General features: G+C 42.1%; 1 protein-coding gene across 1 annotated transcript in view; it reads right to left on the bottom strand.

The window, feature by feature from the left end:
- The window catches only part of Marchf11 (membrane associated ring-CH-type finger 11), a 96,899-nt gene extending 85,328 nt beyond the window's left edge, over window positions 1-11,571 (bottom strand). Inside the window, exons 1-2 of the mRNA XM_051182590.1 lie at window positions 10,962-11,571; window positions 9,697-9,852 (exon numbers count right to left, since the gene is read on the bottom strand). Of these exons, the coding sequence (XP_051038547.1) occupies window positions 9,697-9,852; window positions 10,962-11,486 (681 nt within the window). The 5' untranslated portion in view covers window positions 11,487-11,571. The remainder of the gene's footprint in view (window positions 1-9,696; window positions 9,853-10,961) is intronic.
- Between the last annotated feature and the right edge of the window lie 8,077 nt (window positions 11,572-19,648).

Raw genomic sequence — 19,648 nt, 5'->3', positions numbered from 1 at the left:
TGGCACAACTGCAAGGCCATATATAGCCAAGTACCCAGAGACCTCCTGGAATAATTGCTAGACACTTGAGGAGCCCATCCACCCGCATCCCACAGTAAGCTCTTGGACACTTGCAAATAATCAGCAGGCTAAAAAGAGAAGCAAGACAAAGAGCACATTAAGAAAGAACCTCCATTATTCCGATTGAAACACATTGCCCATGTGTCACTAATCAAAATGAACTAACCTGAGATGAAAATAGAAACAGAGTAGGTTATTAGATGTAAGTTTACGTGGCATGTCCAACCTAAGGGGTGGGTGGAATAAGAAGTGTCTCTTTAACAAGCCCCTGCATTGCCTCTGCCTGCACTCCGGCCTTCCAGGCTTTCTTCAAACCCTCCCACACAACAGTTTGCTGTCCACCTTTACTGATACCAAACTTCATTTGCATAAATCACATTGCACAGCTGTTGAATTATGAGCTATGCTCACAGGGGACACGCTGTCAAATATCCAAGGATACAGAAAGTACAAACCACAATACAGTTGTTCTCAGCAGAGTCCTCTGAGTTGGCCATGCATTTCCTTGTAATTGTAGTGATTATCTGCTCATCAGGCCACTCTCTGCCATTCTGAATGGTCCAATGCACTCCCAGTTTGTCCTCCGAGTCATCCTCTCTACTCTCAGAAGGTCCAAGAATAGAAGGAAGCTGAGTTTCCTTTGTTCTGATCCCTTTAGTCACAGCACAGCAAAGCCACTCGAAAGGTAAAGCAGGAAATGAGCAAGGAGGAAATAATCTGCCCACTGCTAGATATCCCTTTGCTGCAGTAGTGTACCCAACAGCCAAAAATCATCTTTGAACTTATGTTACAGTGGTGCAAACCACACATCAAAGAAATGTATTTCTTTGTTTTCAGTCAGGTGGCAGATTTCATTTATATCCAGTAGACTTTCATAGCATCTCTTTTACATCCATGATCACAGGGTGAGATTTCCAACAAATTATTCAAATTCCCTGAACAACTGTTATGTGAAACCTTTCAACCAGTGACAGTCTCAAGAAAGCAAGTGTGACACACATAGCATTTCCATTGTCACTGAGTCTTTCTTGAAGTTTTTTTAAAGAGTGGATATCTCACTGGAAGCTTCCCCCCAAAAAAAATCTAGGTTTTAAAATGGATCTCTTTATTACTTTTGAGGCTTTTTGTTGTGGTCTAAAAAACTGAAAACATTTGTTCAGGCATATTCTGAAAACAAATGGAAAATACTCGGTAATGAAAGCAACTTTAATTCCTTGAGAGCAAGTCTCAACTGCAGAAGTGACAGAACTGCGATGTTTCTTGAGCTTTGCTAAAATGCTCACTCATGTATGTATCCACGCACTCATTCATTCCTAATACCAGTATTCACTGAATGCTCAGAAGTGACCACAAAGATATTTGATCTCAAGCAATATTGTGCTTTATTCTGTGATTTGTTCTAAAACTTATTCAACTCAAGACTATGCATGCCCCATTAGAAATCCAGGTCTAAAAACCTAAGCAAACTGGAGGGATTCAATATCAGGACATTCAGAAGGAACTATGGACACGTGGTGAGTGGCAGATGCTGGAGGAATTTCTGTTGTGATTGGCCCACTAGCACTCCATACATGTGTACCAGGGCTGACTGAAATGAGAGGACAGCTTGATCCAAGGATGCTGTGGGCTTCCATGGCCCTGTCTTCCATTTCTGGTGATTGTGAAACTATTCCTGTGGTCTGAAGAAACTAAGAAACTGTTTGGAAGTAATAATGGGTTACATAATTAGCCATGGTCAACATTTAATACTTTTATAAAGCTGAAATGTCACCATCTTCTAAATGATGTGAGTTCATTATGATTTTACTTGAAGTTGGAAACAGTAAAACTGAAAATTCTTTGCCCATGTGACAATGTAAGTGACACCCAAGTCTACAAGTCTGTCCATTGTTTTAACTACTGCTGACCACCACAGAGCCCAGCCAGCTCTGCAATTGTTTTGGGTATATGTTGCAAGTTTTTACATTGTAAAATGAGAGGAAGGGAAAGCTCGAGGAAATAGCATTCCTTGAAACATTATGATTAAGCAAAATTAAAACTCCAGTATTGTTAAGTGAAACTTCCCTGGAATACAGTCATGTCCATTTATCTATATGGTGTCTGTGGCTGTTTCCAAGCTGGTGTGGTGCCTATGATGCCCCTCAGAGTTTAATTAACTTTCTGTTCTGACCCTCTGGTTTAAATATCCGGGTATCAAGTGAAGACACACTGGAGCTCTGTTTGTAGTCCCCTGCTCAAACTGTCTCTGCCGCCATAACTTGCTTTGAGGGATAGATCCACCCACATCTGTGCTGCAGAACCTCTTCTTTTAGAGGCAGCTACATGATGAACAGCACAGACAGCAAAGAAGAGAAAAAGTACCAAAACAAAGGGAAGATATACCTTAAAGCATCTAAGATATAGAACAGCAGATGCATGCAAAGGACAAATTTCTGGAAGGTTTCATCTACATAATCTATGTTGTCCCTCAGCCTCTCCCTGTACAGGATTTTCAAAGCCCCCAAATGCTCTCTTCCTCCCTCCCCTTTCTTCTGTCTCAGAGACATCTGGCTTTGGGACAATTTGGAGAATCAACAGTACACAGTGATGAACAGTAAACACCACAGCTATAGTAGTGCACAAAGCTCATCTACATAATTCACTCACCAGAGCATCATCAATCTTGTCTAGTGGGTGACATCACCGGACTTGAGAATTAGCAAATACATGGAACCAGACCAGTTTCTAAGGTGAACAAACTGCCTTGTGGTGTGTTCCCTGTTTATCTTGGCATTTTTAGTTGCCTACAAATTATACCAGCATACAAATCTGAAATACATGTCTGAACATCATCTTATTGCTATTGGGCATGATTATGAAAAGCTTTGCCTCCTCCCCCCTCTGCTATTGAACCCATGAAAACATCAATGAGAGCAACAGTTAGAAAAACCTCAAATAGAGACAAGGTTGCACACACATGGACAAGTTAACATTGCCATGAGCCAGCACTGGAGATGTTTCCTAGGAAAAGCATGTTAGGCTGATGGGACCCATGCTCTCTCGTTTTATTAATAAAATTTCAAAAGCTCAAGTAATTTTGGTGATAATTCATCAGCTTCTTTTAGTGCATTATATTAACTATGAGGTTCACTGAAGGGAAGAGTATCGCCTCCTACCCCATTTAAGAATAAATGGGTTCTAGGCACGTCTCATAAATAGGTCTAGAAGTCAGACCTTACAACAATGGGCAAGATAAATACAAATTCTGCAAATCTGTACCTAGTGTGGTGGACTGCCGTATTTCAGTAATGGAGATTTAAAACTGAAAAATAATTCTGTGTCCTTTACCTTTTGTGGGTGACTTTCAGATTATTCGTACTGCTCTGAGAAGAACTGTGGCCCAGGATGATGAGTGAAAACAGCTGGGGAGCTATTGCCTTAAAAGGTAACTGGCCAGCATGCAAGCCTCAGTCCTTTCCCAGGCAGACAGGCCCAGGAGACAGCACATCTTTTCCTCTGTTCCAGTAATGGTGGAGGAGGAAGGAGAGTTTGGGGGGAGGGTCTTGTAAGGAGTAAGGTTTTTCTGCCCACCGCCTGGTCTTGTCCTGCCGCGGCGCCAGCCCCAAATAATGCACTGAGACACTGTATTTGATATAATGCTGTTGGCCAGGTACTAGTTTCTTATTGGCTAGCTCTGTCTTAAGTATTAACCCATTTCTGTTAAATAGAAGTACTTCCACGTGCTCTAATCTTACTGGGGAATGGGGCAGGCATCTAATCTCCCCAGTCTCTCCATCTTGACTCCTCCTTACTACTTCTTCTTTCCTCCTTGTCTCCTAGTCCCTCCTATCTTCCTTTCCTATTGGCCAACAGTGCTTTATTCATTTATCAGTATGAGAAACATATATACAGAATGGCATCTCCCATAAGGGTGTCTCTTTCCCTGTTGATGTGCTGCTTTGTGATGCTCTACAAGGCCACTCTGTGTCATTACCATCCAACAACCTCTAAGCCTCCTTAACTTCCCACTGACTGCTTACATACGATCCACCCAATGGCTCTCTGACTTTGAGTAAAGCTATCCAGTGAAATAACCACATTTTAAATTCTCCAAATCTCAGATCTCCAAATACAAGGAGACTCATGATGGATGTATATTAGCCTCATGGGGAGGGACATCTGAACTGTGACTGTGCTTAGAACACTGAGATCAGTATGTCTCAGTGCTTTCAAAAATACTGATTTGCTAATAATTTATGATGATGGGTTTAGTTAGAAACTGGGATGTGTCTTGGCTTTAAAAAGCAAGAAGTAAAAATGTAGGTGAAGAATGGTGTTGAAAAAGATGGAAAAAACAAAATGACATGGAATTCACAATCACCTGGTTACAGAGCAATCTGCATACCTACAGATTATGATATGTATACATAAAGGAACACTATTTAGTCTTAAATAAAAAAACAAAAGTAACAAAAAAATCCCTGTCACTTGTCACAGTATAGATGAAGCTTACAGGTTTCATGTTAAATGGAATAAACCTGGAATTGGGTGACAAATTCCATGTAACTTCACTTATGTGTGGGATACACAAAATATTGATACTTTTGCCAGTAAAATGACAATTATCAGAAGATGAGATTGCTTAGAGTATGAAAAATGGGAGACAGTGGTCACTAGGCATGAAACTGCAGTTAGATCCAAGGAGTAAATTCTGGTGCCCTGTGTTGTCAACAACATTGTTAACAACAATTGAGAGCTAAAATACCATGTCTTAGAAAATCCAACCACAAAGAAAAATATCTGATGTGGTGAATACATCAATTAACCATATTTAATCATTCTACAATGTATCCAAGTATTGAAACATCTCTTTGTACCCTATAAGTTTATACAATTGGTATTAATTAGTTAAAAGTAAAACTTAAAGAGTTATATGGAAAGAGAGTCTTTCTGGCTGGGAAAGAACTAAGGCTTGCATGCTGGCCAGTTACCTTTTAAGGCAATTTAGTGACAATAGAGGGGTTAAAAAGAAGCACCTCTTATCAGAAGGGAACAAAACCTCTATCTCTTAGGCAGGTTGAATAATGATGACAGGCAAGGGGAAAGAACAGCCATTCTAAGCATGTCACATATGTTTATGAAGTTAATGTACAAAATAACACCCAGAATAGGTACCACCATGATCTCCCTTTTAAAGAAGATAAGTCATTCATAGAGAAATAGCTCAGAAGGCAAAGGCACCTGCAACAATACCAGATGACCTGAGTTGACCTTTAGAACTCACATGGTAGAAGAAGAGAACCAATGGCCACAACTGGTCTGTCCTCAGACAGCCACAAGAATACCATGGCGCGCCTGCGCACGCAATGCATGCACACATACACACACACACACACACACAAATGAACACACAGAGAGACACACACATCACACAAATGCATACACAGACACGCTCACACACACAGGCAACACACACCACCACCACCACACAAATGCACACACACACACACACACACACACACACACACACACACACACACTGAGCAAATAAGGGTAAAGACTATTTAGTATAAGTTAACTGGTATATACAACGATATTGTTAGGAATTCTTGTGTATGTATGTTTTTTTAATCTAGAAACACTTCAGACAGTTTTACTTCAAGGTTAAAGTGTCCCACCAGCATATTACCTAAATGTTATCTCCTCAAAGATGCATATCACCAACAGCACTCATAAGCTAAAACGTGGCTTCATCGGTTTATAATGTCACCAACATCTTGAAGTAAATGTGATCTTATATGCTCATGCATCTCAAATTTCAGGAATAATTATGTGATTCCAAACAGAATTAGCTTTTACTCTTAAAATACCATTAATGTATCATCTTGGATGTATTAATAAATAGATTTTGTAAGTAAGAAGGAAGGTAAATGCATTTGAATCAATTCAAATGTCTTAATTAACTCCTACTACTAATGATGCAACAATTAAAGTGTAAATGTATCTGCTCCATTTCCCCTAGGTTCTACCACTGAGCATAACTGAAACATAAGGCAAGCAAGTGGGAGAATTTGAATCTTGATGAGAAAAAAAAATGAGTAAAACTAAAGTGTTTTACATGGCACTCTGTGGCATGTTTTGTGCACATATGCCTGTTTCCTGGAAATCATTGTCCCCATCTCCCTGTGAACAATAAGAACATGATGGTAATAAACACTCCTGGAAAGTGCTTAATGAAATTCATCAAACACCAAGGGCAAATCAAGCTTCCATGCACTGACAGCCTCCTTCAGCTCTCAGCCCACAATGGGGAAGTCATAATAATGCCCACTGGTCCACATGACCTGATGAAGATCAATAGAGAGATTGGGGTGGGAAGGTTAGTCACACTATACACTGTCAAGATGGCCTATCTTTAAAACAGGTCTGATTCCAAGAAGTGGAGTTAGTTTGCCTGTCTCTTGAGTCAGAGTGAGACTAAATTAGCTTTAGATCAGAGAACACAGCAGATGTGAAATCATGTCACTTCCAAGGCTCAGCCTTAATAGATTTGTAATGCTCACTTTTATCCTCCTAAGACCCAGACACCATATTGCCAGAACCACAGTATTTGGGAGGAGAATTCAGGTTCTAGTGAGCATCTCCAGACTGGACCCCCCAATCAGTCACCACCAAGAACAAGTCAAATGGGCAAACCACCCAGGATGCTCTGACAAGACCAAACCTCTGGATTACAGTTCTGGGTGATTCCATGTGTGAAACAAAGCTCCCCAGCTGACTTCAGTCAATATACAGATGCCAGTGAGATAGTTAAAGTGACTTTTTAAATCACTTAGAATTTAGGAAGTTCATGATACAGCCAAAGACTTTCTAATCCTTCTTAGAGACTTGATTGAAAGCCAGATCCTGCCTACGTCAAGTCTTACTCATTAAAGACCCAGAAACATCAAGACAGGCAGAAGACTGAGAAGAACTTTCCAACATAGTGGTTAAGACTGTAGACTCTGAAGTCAGATTGACTGAGTTAGAATCCTGATATACTCCTAGGAGAGACTGGCTGTGTTCTAGTTTCACATTGTATGATGTAGAGATAACAGTACTGCTCAGATTACTAATGTGCTACAAAGACTAAATATTGGTATCTCTGTGTGTAAGGCATTTAGAACAGTGGCTGCCACAGTCTAACTGCTCAATAAATACTCCTTGCTCAATATTATTGCTTATTCTCTATCCTGTTCTCGTCCAGTGAACTGACTGCTCATAGCTATGCGATGGACCTATGCTTAGGAAACAGAGACAGACAGTGAAAGGATGAGCCATGTACATGCTTTCTGTTTGATTCTGCCCTGGAGGAGGTAGCTTTATATGAGGCCATGGGAACATGGAAGTGATGATGACTGACTGGTAACTCCCATGGACCTTGTATTAAGAGCCAGAGTGAACATGAACCACTCAGGCTATGGTTCTTCCATATTAAAGATGTCAAGCTGGGAACCAAGCTCTATCCCATCATCTGGGCATTAAAAATCCATTCTTTGGGTCTTCATGACCAATTCCAGCTAGGTGAGGTTAGCAGGCTTGGCTGTGGAATGTAGCTCACCGGTAGACTATTTGCCTCATATGTGGAAGTGTCAGAGTTCAATCCCTGGCACCTTTAAAGGAGCATCAAGCTTTGTATGTGTTGAGGGTAGTCTCACACAGTTCTTTCATCTCTGCAAGATGCAATAACATACCAGCATAGCATTCTTATGAACCGTCTTCTAACATCACTTTCCATCTCAGTGTAATAATCAGATAATGTCACAGATCACTGTGTGTGTGTGTATGTGTGTTTATATGTATACACGAAATGATATACGTGTGTATCATAACAAAACTAAACTTAAATACATGTGTAATGTTGTTTTAATTGGGGGGATTTCGATTTTTTGAAGGGAAAGTGTTTGGGGAATTGCTTCTATTAAAATAATTGCTATATTAAGCTAGGTGTTGGTAACACACACCTTTAATCCCGGCACTCAGGAGGCAGAGGCAGGAGGATCTCTGTGACTTTGAGGTCAAGCTACAAAGCCAGTCTACAGAGCAAGTTCTAGGACAGGCTCCAAAGCAATACAGAGAAACCCTGCCTCAAAAAACAAAAACAAACAACAACAAAATTACTGTAACTTTGGTATTATTTGCCTAGACTTTTACCTCTGTTTAGAGTTCATGAAGAGCCTATTTCTATTTACTGCAAAATTAATGATCAATAGGAATGAATATATAGTAGCTCTCAATTAAAGCTTTTGAAATATCTAACATTCCACTGTAGCTCCACACATCTTCTCACTAGGCTCATGACTAGACACAGACTCCTGTCTTACCTAGAGTCTATTCTACTCATCAGAAAAACAACAATGTCCACCATGCTGTGACACTTTGTACACAGCTCCAACAGGACAGCATAAGTAGATCCATTAACTCATGCAATCAGAAGTTCTCGGAAAGGTGTCAGAAATGTGCTGACTTCAGTATGGCCACACCTCTCTTTACATCAGCTTCCCCTTGTCAAGTAACCTGTAAGCCTAAAGTGGAGAAATTCCCCTTTTCACTTCATGATTGCTAATCATGCCTTAAATGCAGCTCTTGGAGATGCAAATTAACTGTATAATAAATAAATAAGGTACCAATTAAATACTAAGAAATTTAAATTATTAATGCAATAATGATTCACATTCTGGGTTCCTTCAGGAACACTGCAGTGCCATGCATGTTACATAGCTCAATGTAAACTGGGTTTGGTAATTTAGATACATACAGGGGCTGCTGTGTTCCATCGTGTTCCCCTCTCCACTTTCTCATTGCATCTTCATGGCTGCTGAATCTCCCTGCCAGATGTCTGCTACATGTTTCCCCACTTTGCTCTAGATATCATTCTCAACATTCTTCATTTTAGACTCCATCAACCTACTCAAAAAAATTGAGTCATTTCCACCAAGAAAAATAAGGGGGTGGGGAGAGAGAATTGTATTGGGGGGTCATTTGCATGCCAAGGATACTGTGTCCCTGTGTTGTGACTTTTTACACAAAAGTTTGAAACTGTGTACAATCTCAGCAGCATTGTTGAAACATGGAACATGCCCGCACCACCATGTAACCAAATACCACCAAGAATTAACACAGGTAAATAACTCACAGGGAGCAGAAGCTTAAGGATTCAGAAGGCTACTCAAGAGTTGAGTTGACAGATTCACCTGGAAGTTTCTGCACTACTAAATAGCCATTTCATGTGTCCCTTCTACATGTCCATAAACTGAGCTCCACGCAGTTTAAATAAATGTAAAACTGTCTGTTAATAAGCTGTATAACATCTCTAATTAATAAAACACACAAGCAAATTCTGTAACATTTTACTCTTTAAGAAATGGAACTGGCTATAATTTGATCAGTAAAAAACAAATTGTGAAGGAAATCATTTTGTTACAATGTCCTTTGAATTTCTCAGATAGACTGTTGTAGCTTTCTCTAAGCACATCCCACAAATTCTAAATCTTGAGCTTACTTCAACTTGCATTAAATATTCCTAAGTAGCATTAAGGGGATCGCTTAAGCAAAAATGAAAGTCAAGTGTACCCTTGCTAACAAAATTATCCCTGGAAGAGAAAGAGCTGTGTCTACCTGGCAAGGTTGCTTCATTTTAATGGCTGTGACATGGTATCTATAACAGCACAGTTCGCAGGTCCAGGAGCCTCTTTCACTGATCCACTTTAGAAGACACAGCTGATGTGTGTACCGAACAGACCCGTCACATCGGCAGGGATTTAACAACTCACCCTGAAAAGGAAATAGCTTACTGTGAACATTCCTGTTCCTGCTTCTGCTTTAAAAAACCTGAACTCTCTTTCCCTTCTAAACGGTTTACCCAGAAGGCTACAAGCATCAAGCTCTATCCCAGAAAACCAAATTAAAATTTTATATGTCTGATGGGAATGATACTAAAGTCTTAAAAACTGTTTCCAAGATAGTGCTTAGAGTTATGACATAAATGTTCCACTGACATACAAAATGTCTGCAAGACATATCCCCCAATACCCTCGGGAGAAAGCTCTACTATTAAATCTCTTTAATAACTTTTAAGTGGATGGTCAGATGCATTTCCTCTGCAGTTATTCCTAATCATTGCTGAAGAAGAAGTGCATGGGGGGGGGAGGAAGCAGCTCATGGTAGTATTATGTTTTTCCTTTTTCTAAATGCAGCATCATAAATATTGACTTGGGGCATTATATTTCTGAAAGCCTCCATATTCTTATGCAACTTCCTTACTTTTAAATACATTAAACCCAGTGTTTTCACACACTTTGGAGGGGCGATGCATTATCTTTCCCCTGCGTGATGATTATCATGAAAGTTTGTATGTGCCTGTAATAGTGTTTATAATTTTTGAAATGTGTTTATAACAAAACTCAAGTACATCAATTGGTTACAATAGCCTTTCTCTTAAAGTACTCCCTTTAGCAGAACTGTAGCGCCTTTTGCATTAATAATTTGCAATAAGGAAACACCCTCTTTTGATATTGTAGCATGACTTGTCCCACCCCACTCCCCATTTGTAGCCCAAGACTAGGCTCTACGGACACATTCATAGGAAACAGACTTCACCTTTGCATTTTATAGATTTGATTCTACTTATAAACAAAAATACTTTGAGTAATTCACAAGAAACGCTTGATAATGTTACCATTATAGCACCTGAGTAACAGACTGCAAAATCGGGTAGAGGGGGGAAAAGTATAGGTTAAATTGACTTCGGTATTTGCTACCAGGACACTTTTTATCTGCCCTCACAGAAAAGGGACTGGAGTGGAAGGCGCCTCTGCGAGGCGTGCGCTGTCCGCGGTGCTGAAAAGGCTCACCGCCAGCAGACCTGGGGTCCCTGGCCTTACCTGCTCTGCGCCCTGGAAGCAGATCTTACAAATGGGCTGATGGTGCTGGTGCTGATGGCCCGAGCGCTGGTCGCCACCGCCGCCACTGCTGCTGCTGCGGCTGCTGCACACGGAGCGTGTCTCGGGCTGGTCTCCCGTGCCCCGCCGCTCGCCCTCTCCGCACGCGCCGACCTCAGGATGCCCCGGGCCGCCTTTCTCCGCCACTGCCTCGGGGACCGCCACCTCCGAAAGGCGCCTCGGACCTTCGCAAGAGTCGCCGGCCGCTGACACCTCCTGGTCGCGGGACAACAGAGGCGGCGGCGGCGGCAGCTCATCTGCACCCTTGCGCCACGGGGCCACCTCTACCAGCCGCTCGCCCGACCCCGCGGTGCGCTCCGGCGGAGCGGGCAGAGGCGGCCGGTAGCGTGGGGAGGTGGGGACCAGGGCCGGTTCTCCAGGCGGCGGGGGCGGAGGCGGCGGGGGCAGGGGCGGCTCGGCATCGCGGCTGTCCATCCGGCTACACCGTTTGCTCCCCTCCTCGTTCATGGTGGAGCCGCCGCCGCCCTCCTGCCCGCCCGGTGGCGGGCTGGGCGCGGACTGCAGCCAGAGAGAGAGAGCGCTAGCGAAGGCCGGAGAGAGGGGAGGGAGGAGGGCGGGAAACGAGGTCCGGGGCACCCGGACTGGGAGGGCGGGACCGGGAGGGGACACGGAGGACCGGCGCGGCGGCGGCACAGGCGGCTGTTCGGCTGAGCCGCCGGCTGGACTCTGATGGAGGCGGCGCAGAGTTCGGCTGCGCGTGCCAGGCGCGCGAAGGGGGGGGGAGGGGCGGAGATGCGCACGGAGGCTGGGAGGGAACAGGCGCGGGACTGGGGCGGGGGTGCGAGTCGTGCCTGAGAAGGAGGTGTGGGGTGCAGAGAGGACCGGGCTGCAACTGGGTGATCCCTGGGCCGCTTCCACCAACCCCGCCCCGGGTCGCTCACGTCGGTTCCGGGGCGGATTGCCCCTCTCTGAAGCGCCCGGCACTGCGGCTCCAGTGAGCTAGGAAAAGGGGGAGGGGTCGGAAGCTACTGATCCAAAAACCGTTACTGGGTGGGTCTGGGGGGAATTCCGTGACACCCGCCTGATGAGGGCGCGATGGGCCAAGCGGAAACCCGCGTGGGAGTGGGGATGAGGGAGAGGCAGGTATCCCTGTGGTGCAAGAACCCATTGAACAGAGGCGCGCGGGAAAGGGCCGGTGGAGACTGATGCTGTAACTGCTTTTTGCTCCACTGTTATTTGGGGATCCCAATCCTTTCCCTTCAGAGGATTCTGCATCCCAAGAGCCTTCAAACAGAAGCCTCTGGAACCTTCGTCATCCCACTGCGCCCCCACCCCGCCCCCGCTGCCCTTGAATCCTTCAGTTGCCCTGTCCCTGTCCCCTGCAGTAGGCGTCCTGGGTTTGTACATTTTTCAGATGCCTCAGAAGTTGGAGGGTCACATTCTGTAGCAATGCCCCATTGTGTGGCTTGTGGGTCTCCTCCATCCTTGCAGTAATGAATGATGTTGCCTCCTTCCCAGGAGAAGGAGCTAAACACTTAACCTCTATTTGACTCAGTCTGAGTCCAAATTCTCAACTCTTCAGGCCCGGTTGGTTCCTTTGTGAAGGGGATCCCCCACCCCTCTTTCCCACAGGGTGCTGTACAGAAATCTGCGCTCCTGTGACCTAGCAGTGTTTTCCAAATCGGCAGTCTGAATTCTTAAGTCATTGGATTTATACCCTGAAAGATGTCTATGCAAATAAATTGTGACTTTTCACTGACCTGGCACTTTAATGACTTTGACACAGCAGCTGGCCCTGGAAACATTCAGTTTTGGCTAACTCCATAGATGAAGACCCAGGATTAGACTGGCAAACCACCACACTGCTCAAGGTCACCAGTCTATTAAAGGACTTCAGAGATAACCTGCCTGACTTCAGCCTTACTGGCTCCAGCACGAGTCTCTTTCTCTCTTTCTCCCTTTCTCTCTCCTCCCTCCCTGTCTCCGTGTGTGTGTGTGTGTGTGTGTGTGTGTGTGTGTGTGTGTACACTGTGAGGGGTCACCTGCATTCACTACCAGTCCTTTCTCCATCCCCTTAAAATACTTCTGTAAAATGTAGTTTGTTTGGTGTCTCTAACTTCAGTCATAGATTTTGAAATGGTTGAGACAAAGCACCAGCTGACATAAGTTTTTCAACTACTCATTTGGCAGTAGGATGTAAATTTGCCTTTTTCAAAAAAGAAAAGACCCAGCTCTGTTGACATATATCAGCGGAATTTGGATGAAGTTGAAAAAAAAAATCAAGAATGCTTTGTCACAAATGGCCTTGGATGAAACAGCTTCCAGGAATGTCCTCTCACACTTAGTTCCTTCAGACCAGCTTATTTTTGGTAGCAGAGTGGCAGGCAGCAAACACAGTTTTAAAATAATCCTTGCAGGCCCTGAGAAATTGCCACACTGGAGAACTGTGATTGTAGATCTGTGTTGTCTGGGTGTTTGCCTATCAAATTTACACTGCATACATCTGTATATTATTCCACTCTTAGATTTTTGTTATTAATATACTCATAAGCCTAGATCATAAATTCTTAAAGGGAGACAAAAGTTATATATAATGCCAAGTAATTCAATGTGTTGCTAGTAAACCTCTGAGATATGGTAAAAATGTGTTATTAAAGGACAAAATGAAGGTAGAGATTGTGTGGATAACTAAGCAGGTAAATAGCACCCAAGTGTGTCTTTTAAGTTGCTTGTTTCTGGTGAAAAACCAAAACAAAACAAAAACCTCAAATAACTAAAAATTCTGTTTCCTTACAATGGCTAACCACATAAAAACTAAAGGAAGCATTGTTTCCCAACTTCATTGAAATCAGACATAAATACCCCTTCCCTCACCACCAAAGGCTTGTTTAAGATTTTCAGTTTTCCTACTGAGTCTTAACGGGCCAGGAGAAACTGTAATGTTTGACCTCTGTTGTAAAAGTGTGGAGTCATGAGAGACATGGAAAGGGGAACTACCAACACCCAAAGGGAAGAGAGGAAGAGGACACCACAGTCTAACAGTCACCAGAAGTTGATGTGTATCAACCTAGTTTTAAAGAATCAAGTTTTGTCAAATGCAAGTGAATGTTGTAAAGTACATGAAACCTTTCTTATATAAATAAGGAGAAATCTAAATATAAAATAGCAGATTACACAAATCGATTATTATACTCCCCACATATATCCTTCACTATGTGGGCTGAATCACTATGGATTACAGACCCTTTAGACACTACTAGTTGAATCTGAGAAAGTGAGAAAGTGAAGAAAGTGAGAAAGAACCAGGCAAGTGTCAGATGCTGTTTTGTGCCATTACTGTATATCTCTAAGAGTTCCTTCTGCAGCTTCCCCAGTGTGCACACCCTGGAATTAGATGCTGAATCACTTTAAGGGAAGAGGGTTAGGCAGCAATTAATGGAGGCTATGGCAGGTGGGAGTGATTTTAGATTTATCCTCTATCTGGACTAGGCATGCTGGCCTTGGTATGCCCTTCAAACAAATAAAGATAGCTGGAGAGCTCTTTAGAATTGCTTCTTCAAATCTTTCAAGTGTAGCTCTTACAGATACTCCACAGTAGGATACATTGATACCTCCATGGAGAGTGAATATGATACACAGTTGTCTTCACATACCAGGAAAGAAACTAAAAACTCCGCCTATAATAAATCCAAAAACCATTTCCCTAGCCTTATGCTGTGCTTGAGAGTTGGGGGCTACAAGCATCATACCCTATAGCACGAAAAATAAAGACCCAGAGATTGATACTTGGGGTTAAGCTTCAAACTGAAGACCAGAGAAGCAAAGCAGCCAGCCACTAGCTCTTACCTCAACCTCAGGCTGAAAGGGCTGATCCTGTCTCCATGAATCCTCAGAGACAATGCTATCTCCAAGAATCCTCAGAGGTAAAAATCTCTGAGTTCCTGTCTCTTCCTACCTTAAATTCCTTTGTCCACTCAGTCATATCACTCCTGTCTTCACATCCCAAATGCTGGGATCAAAGGCATGAGCTCTGTTACTGTTCACTCATGTGTATGCCATGGTGACCTTGAACTCAGAGTGATCCATTTGCCTGTCTCCTGAATCCTGAGATTAAAGGTGTGTGCCACCATTGCCTGATCTCTGTAGCTTGTGGGTGTCTTTGTATCCTGAACCCTCAAGCAAGCTTTATTAAACCATAAATAATATATCACCACAATACCCAGAACTCAACTGTGCAGAGCATAGTTTGTAAGGCACCAAAAGCTAAGCAGTGTCAGTAGCCTCATGTCAGCATTCTGAAAGGCCCACAATTTGCACCTGCCCTCCTCTGTAGTGAGATATTCACAGCCTGCACCTGTTGCACTGACAAGACCCATGGGGGTGTGCAGAGTGACCTGTGGGGTCTAGGTCTGGGATCCCAGACCCCAGCTCTCCCTCTTACTTACTGGTTGGTTGCAGAGAGCATCCAGGGGAATCCTTGGAGCAGGAACCTGAGGTAGTCATCTGTTTCTGGTGTAAGTGATTTCTCCCTGAATAAACATTAATTAGCCTATACGGTGTCCTGGAATCTTATTTCCCATGCAATACTCCCCTCCACTTAACCCTGCCTTTACATACCAGTTGCATCACCACTAAGCAGGTCCACTCGAAAAGTAGACAACACCCTCCAAGCCATTTTTTTTTAATCTTCATTATGCCAGTTAGCCATTTGCTCACTTTCTGTTGATCAAGCCAATTTTTTTGACACCATCCTTGCGCTTTCTTTTCATATTATTGTATGAAATTGAAAAGTCTTTCAAATGTACTTGCAAAATAAAGACCAAATTCTACCTACTTCTATTCACTGCTGTGCCAGGCCCAGTTCAGAGCACATCCTGGTGCACCTGGACCATCAACATGGTTCTTGTTTGTTCCTGTGGAAACATCCCCTGCAGCAGGCAGATGATCTGATTCAAGTGTGAACTTAATTCATCAGCTCCCTGCTCAGTATCACTGATGGCTTCCCATCACACTTGGTGCACTATCAAAACATTAGCACACCCCTGTCTCTGAAGACATCTGCATACCCTACCCAGAATTCACTTATTATTCCCCAGGATCTCTTTCTTCTGCCTTTAAGATTCATTCCTATCCCTCACTTCCTCACTTCACTCACCCACTCCATCTTTTGTTTGTTTGTTTGTTTTGTTTTTTTTTTGAGACTGGGTTTCTCTGTATTGATTTGGAGCTGTCCTGGAATTTGCTCAGTAGACCAGGCTGGCCTCGAACTCACATAGATCCTCTGCCTCTGCTTCCCAAGTGCTGGGATTAAAGGCATGCACCACCAATGCCCGGCTTCACCCCCTCCATCTTAAACAAGATCTTCCACTCTCATTATAAATCTCACCTTAGTCAAGTTCCTTGGTTCATCCCACCAGCCAACATCTGTTCATTCATCCTACCACCGAATACCCACTCATATATTCACATTGTGCCAATTTTTCTCATTTGTTTCCTCACTTAGCATCTTTGACATACACTTGCCCTTTAGGAAACTGTCTTGCTCAAGGTTCTACCACCAGTGCCTAGAACAGAGTAGTACACAGCAAATATTTACTCAAAAAAAAAAAGTTAATAAAAATTCTTCACCAGTTTCCATGTTTAATAAAACACTGTGAAGCTGGTTAAGCAGAGGTTCTCGGGTGGGAATGCAATCATTAGAAAAATGCTTCTCCCACAGGATGCAAGCTATTCCTCCCCACCTCTTAACTGAGTTAATAAAAATTATCTTATTTTCATAGTCATGTGAAGCTATTCTCTACTTTTACTTTGCTACAGTCAAAATCTTAGATGATTCAATCATGTTCACCAAAAACACATGATATCTCTGTCATTTCTAGAGGTTTACAAATTGCTTACAATGAAATTCCTGTTTACTTAGGTAATGTTATATTCTTCTGGGGTCTTTGATGGAGGTAAAAACTAGACAGTTATAATTATAGCTTTCCTTGGTTATGAAAAAAGATATAATAGATTTAAAATTTAGACTCACAGTTTCTGTAATTTTTACTAAATGCAAATAGACTAAATAGTGTAAGTATAATTTTTGCTTGATACCTATTTGGCCAAATGTGGTTTTACTATGTTAAAATTAAAAACCTTCCTTTTTAATTAGAAAGAAAAGGAGAGATGATGTGGAATGCCCCCTATGTATGATGTGAATATGTTTTATTGCCATTGGTTAATAAAGATGCTGATTTGGCCAATAACCAGGTAGAATAGAGCCAGTCAGAAAATCCAAATAAAGGTATAAAAGAAAAGAAGGTAGTCAGGGAAACAGCATTTGGTGCCAGAAAAGGAGGAAGATGCCAGAGGAGGAGGAAGATGCCAGAGCATTACTGATAAGCAACAGCCAGTTGGCAATATGAAGATTCATAGAAATGGGTTAATTTAAATGTGAGATTTATAGGCAACTGCAGGACCAGGCAGGATGCATAAAAGCATCCAGCTATAGACACATGACTAATTTTAAAATTCATACAACTAGACTCAAGGAGTCAATGTGATGAGAAAGGATACATAATGGATAATTTGACTAATCTTGCTACAGACCTGCTGAGTCCTTCTCTTGTTTTACATAGTTTGATTTTTTTTAGCATATGTGAATTCTACTCATAGTTTGAGACTATTATTTATTTTCATCTTTCTAGTGTTGGTTATGACATGTCCCCCCAGTTTTCTAGCCCTGGGAATTTTTCCACTGTTGAAGGCTTCCAAATTTAAGATAGCCAGGTCCTCTCTATCTTCACTATGCTCACTGGTCCTACAAGTCCCTGGTCTCATCTCTAAAAGCTCTAGAATAACTATACTCTGCAAACAAACAAATGACATCAAAAGTTCCCAATTGCCACCAAAACCACTCCTCTTCAGCCCCCTCCCTAAATGATATGAGACATTGAAACACAAGAAACTGGTCTCTTAAAGAGTGTGCATGAGTTGTAAAATTACAAGGAATCCCTGAGTTCTTCCTTGTCTTGAATGTTGGAAACACAAGAGAGCTCCTCATATGAGAGATACGAATGCCCAAAGTGCCTAATTAAAACACCGTGGATGTCTGCATGCACAGGAAATCCAGAACCAACCTGCCATCTGGAATATAGTAAAATCAATGTCACTTGACAGGGCAGCCAAAACTCTAATAAAGCCATCTCTGACTCTGCCCAGCTGAACATCATCTTGTTTTCTATCAACTCAGACAGTGGATGTGATTTTCTGCTATGTCTTGAATGTTATGCCTTGCATATGGCATTAGATTTTTTTTAATTGGACCTTTCCCATTGTTCTACATTTTAACCCATTTGAATTTAGTCTATCTATGCATATATAGCCCTTTTCTCTAAGGGCTATAATTATTATGATGCTCAGTGAGCATGAATTAAGCATTAAATTAACATAAATTTTAATTCAAAATAACTTATTTTTAAGTTATTAATACATTTCTAAACAAGAAACAACTTAAAAAGAAATATGTTCCCACCATGCTTGAGTAGAAGGCAGAGGAGTCAGCTATAGAACTTTCTAGTTTGCTGCTTGGAGTCTCCTGAAATCTGGAGCCTGTGCACCCATGGGGGAGCCCAACCAACAAGACCTGAACACACCAACACAAATTAAGCAGAAGAGAACAACCCTAAAAACAATTGCATAAAGATAATAGAGACCCTAAAAGGAGAAATGAGAAAATGCTTTAAAGAAATGGAAGAAAAGACAAACTAAAAATGTTAAGAAACACTTCAAACAGTGCAAGGTTTGAACCCTGAAATAGAGAAATCAAAAAATAAATAAAATAAATAAAAACCACAGTCTGAGGGAATGCTGGATATAGAAAAGCTGGGTAAAGCTACAGGTGCAAGCATAACCAACAAAATACAAGAGATGGGAGAGAGAATCTCAGGCATTGAAGATACACTAGAAGAAATAGATTCATTGACCAAAGAAAATATTAAGTCCAACAAATCCCTGACACAAATATCCAGGAAATATGGGACACTGTGAAAAGGCCAAACCTAAGAATAATAGGTATAGAAGAAGATGAAGAAACCCAGCTCAAAGGTGCAGAAAATTTATTCAACAAAATCATAGAAGAAAACTTTCCCAACCTAAAGAAAGGCATACTAATTAAAGTACAAGACACCTACAGAACACCAAATAGAGTGGACCACAAAAAAGTCCCCTTGCCACATAATAATCCAAACAAACACCAATTATACAGAATAAAGAAATAATATTAAGAGCACCAAAGGAAAAAGGCCAAGTAACATATAAAGGCAAACCTATCAGAATTAAACCTGACTTCTCCATGGAAATCTGGAGGCCTGAAGGTCCTGAATAAATACTGTACCAACACTAGGAGACCACAGATGCCAGCCCAGACTACTATACCTAGCAAAGCTTTCAATTACTATAGATGGAGAAACCAGATATTCCATGACAAAACCAGATTTAAACAATATTTACCAACTAATCCAGCCCTAAAAAGAGTTCTGGGAGGAAAAGTCCTACCCAAGGAAGTCAATTACACCCACAAAAACATAGGCAAAAGATAATCCCACCTTACCAACAGCCAAAAGAAAAATGGGGGGAACCCCACACATAATACTACCACCAACAACAAATCCAAAACAAACAAGGTA

The sequence above is a fragment of the Phodopus roborovskii genome, unplaced genomic scaffold (genome assembly GCF_943737965.1).
Source record: "Phodopus roborovskii unplaced genomic scaffold, PHOROB, whole genome shotgun sequence".
Classification (NCBI taxonomy): Eukaryota; Metazoa; Chordata; class Mammalia; order Rodentia; family Cricetidae; genus Phodopus; species Phodopus roborovskii.
This window is presented reverse-complemented; position numbering and strand designations above follow the sequence as displayed.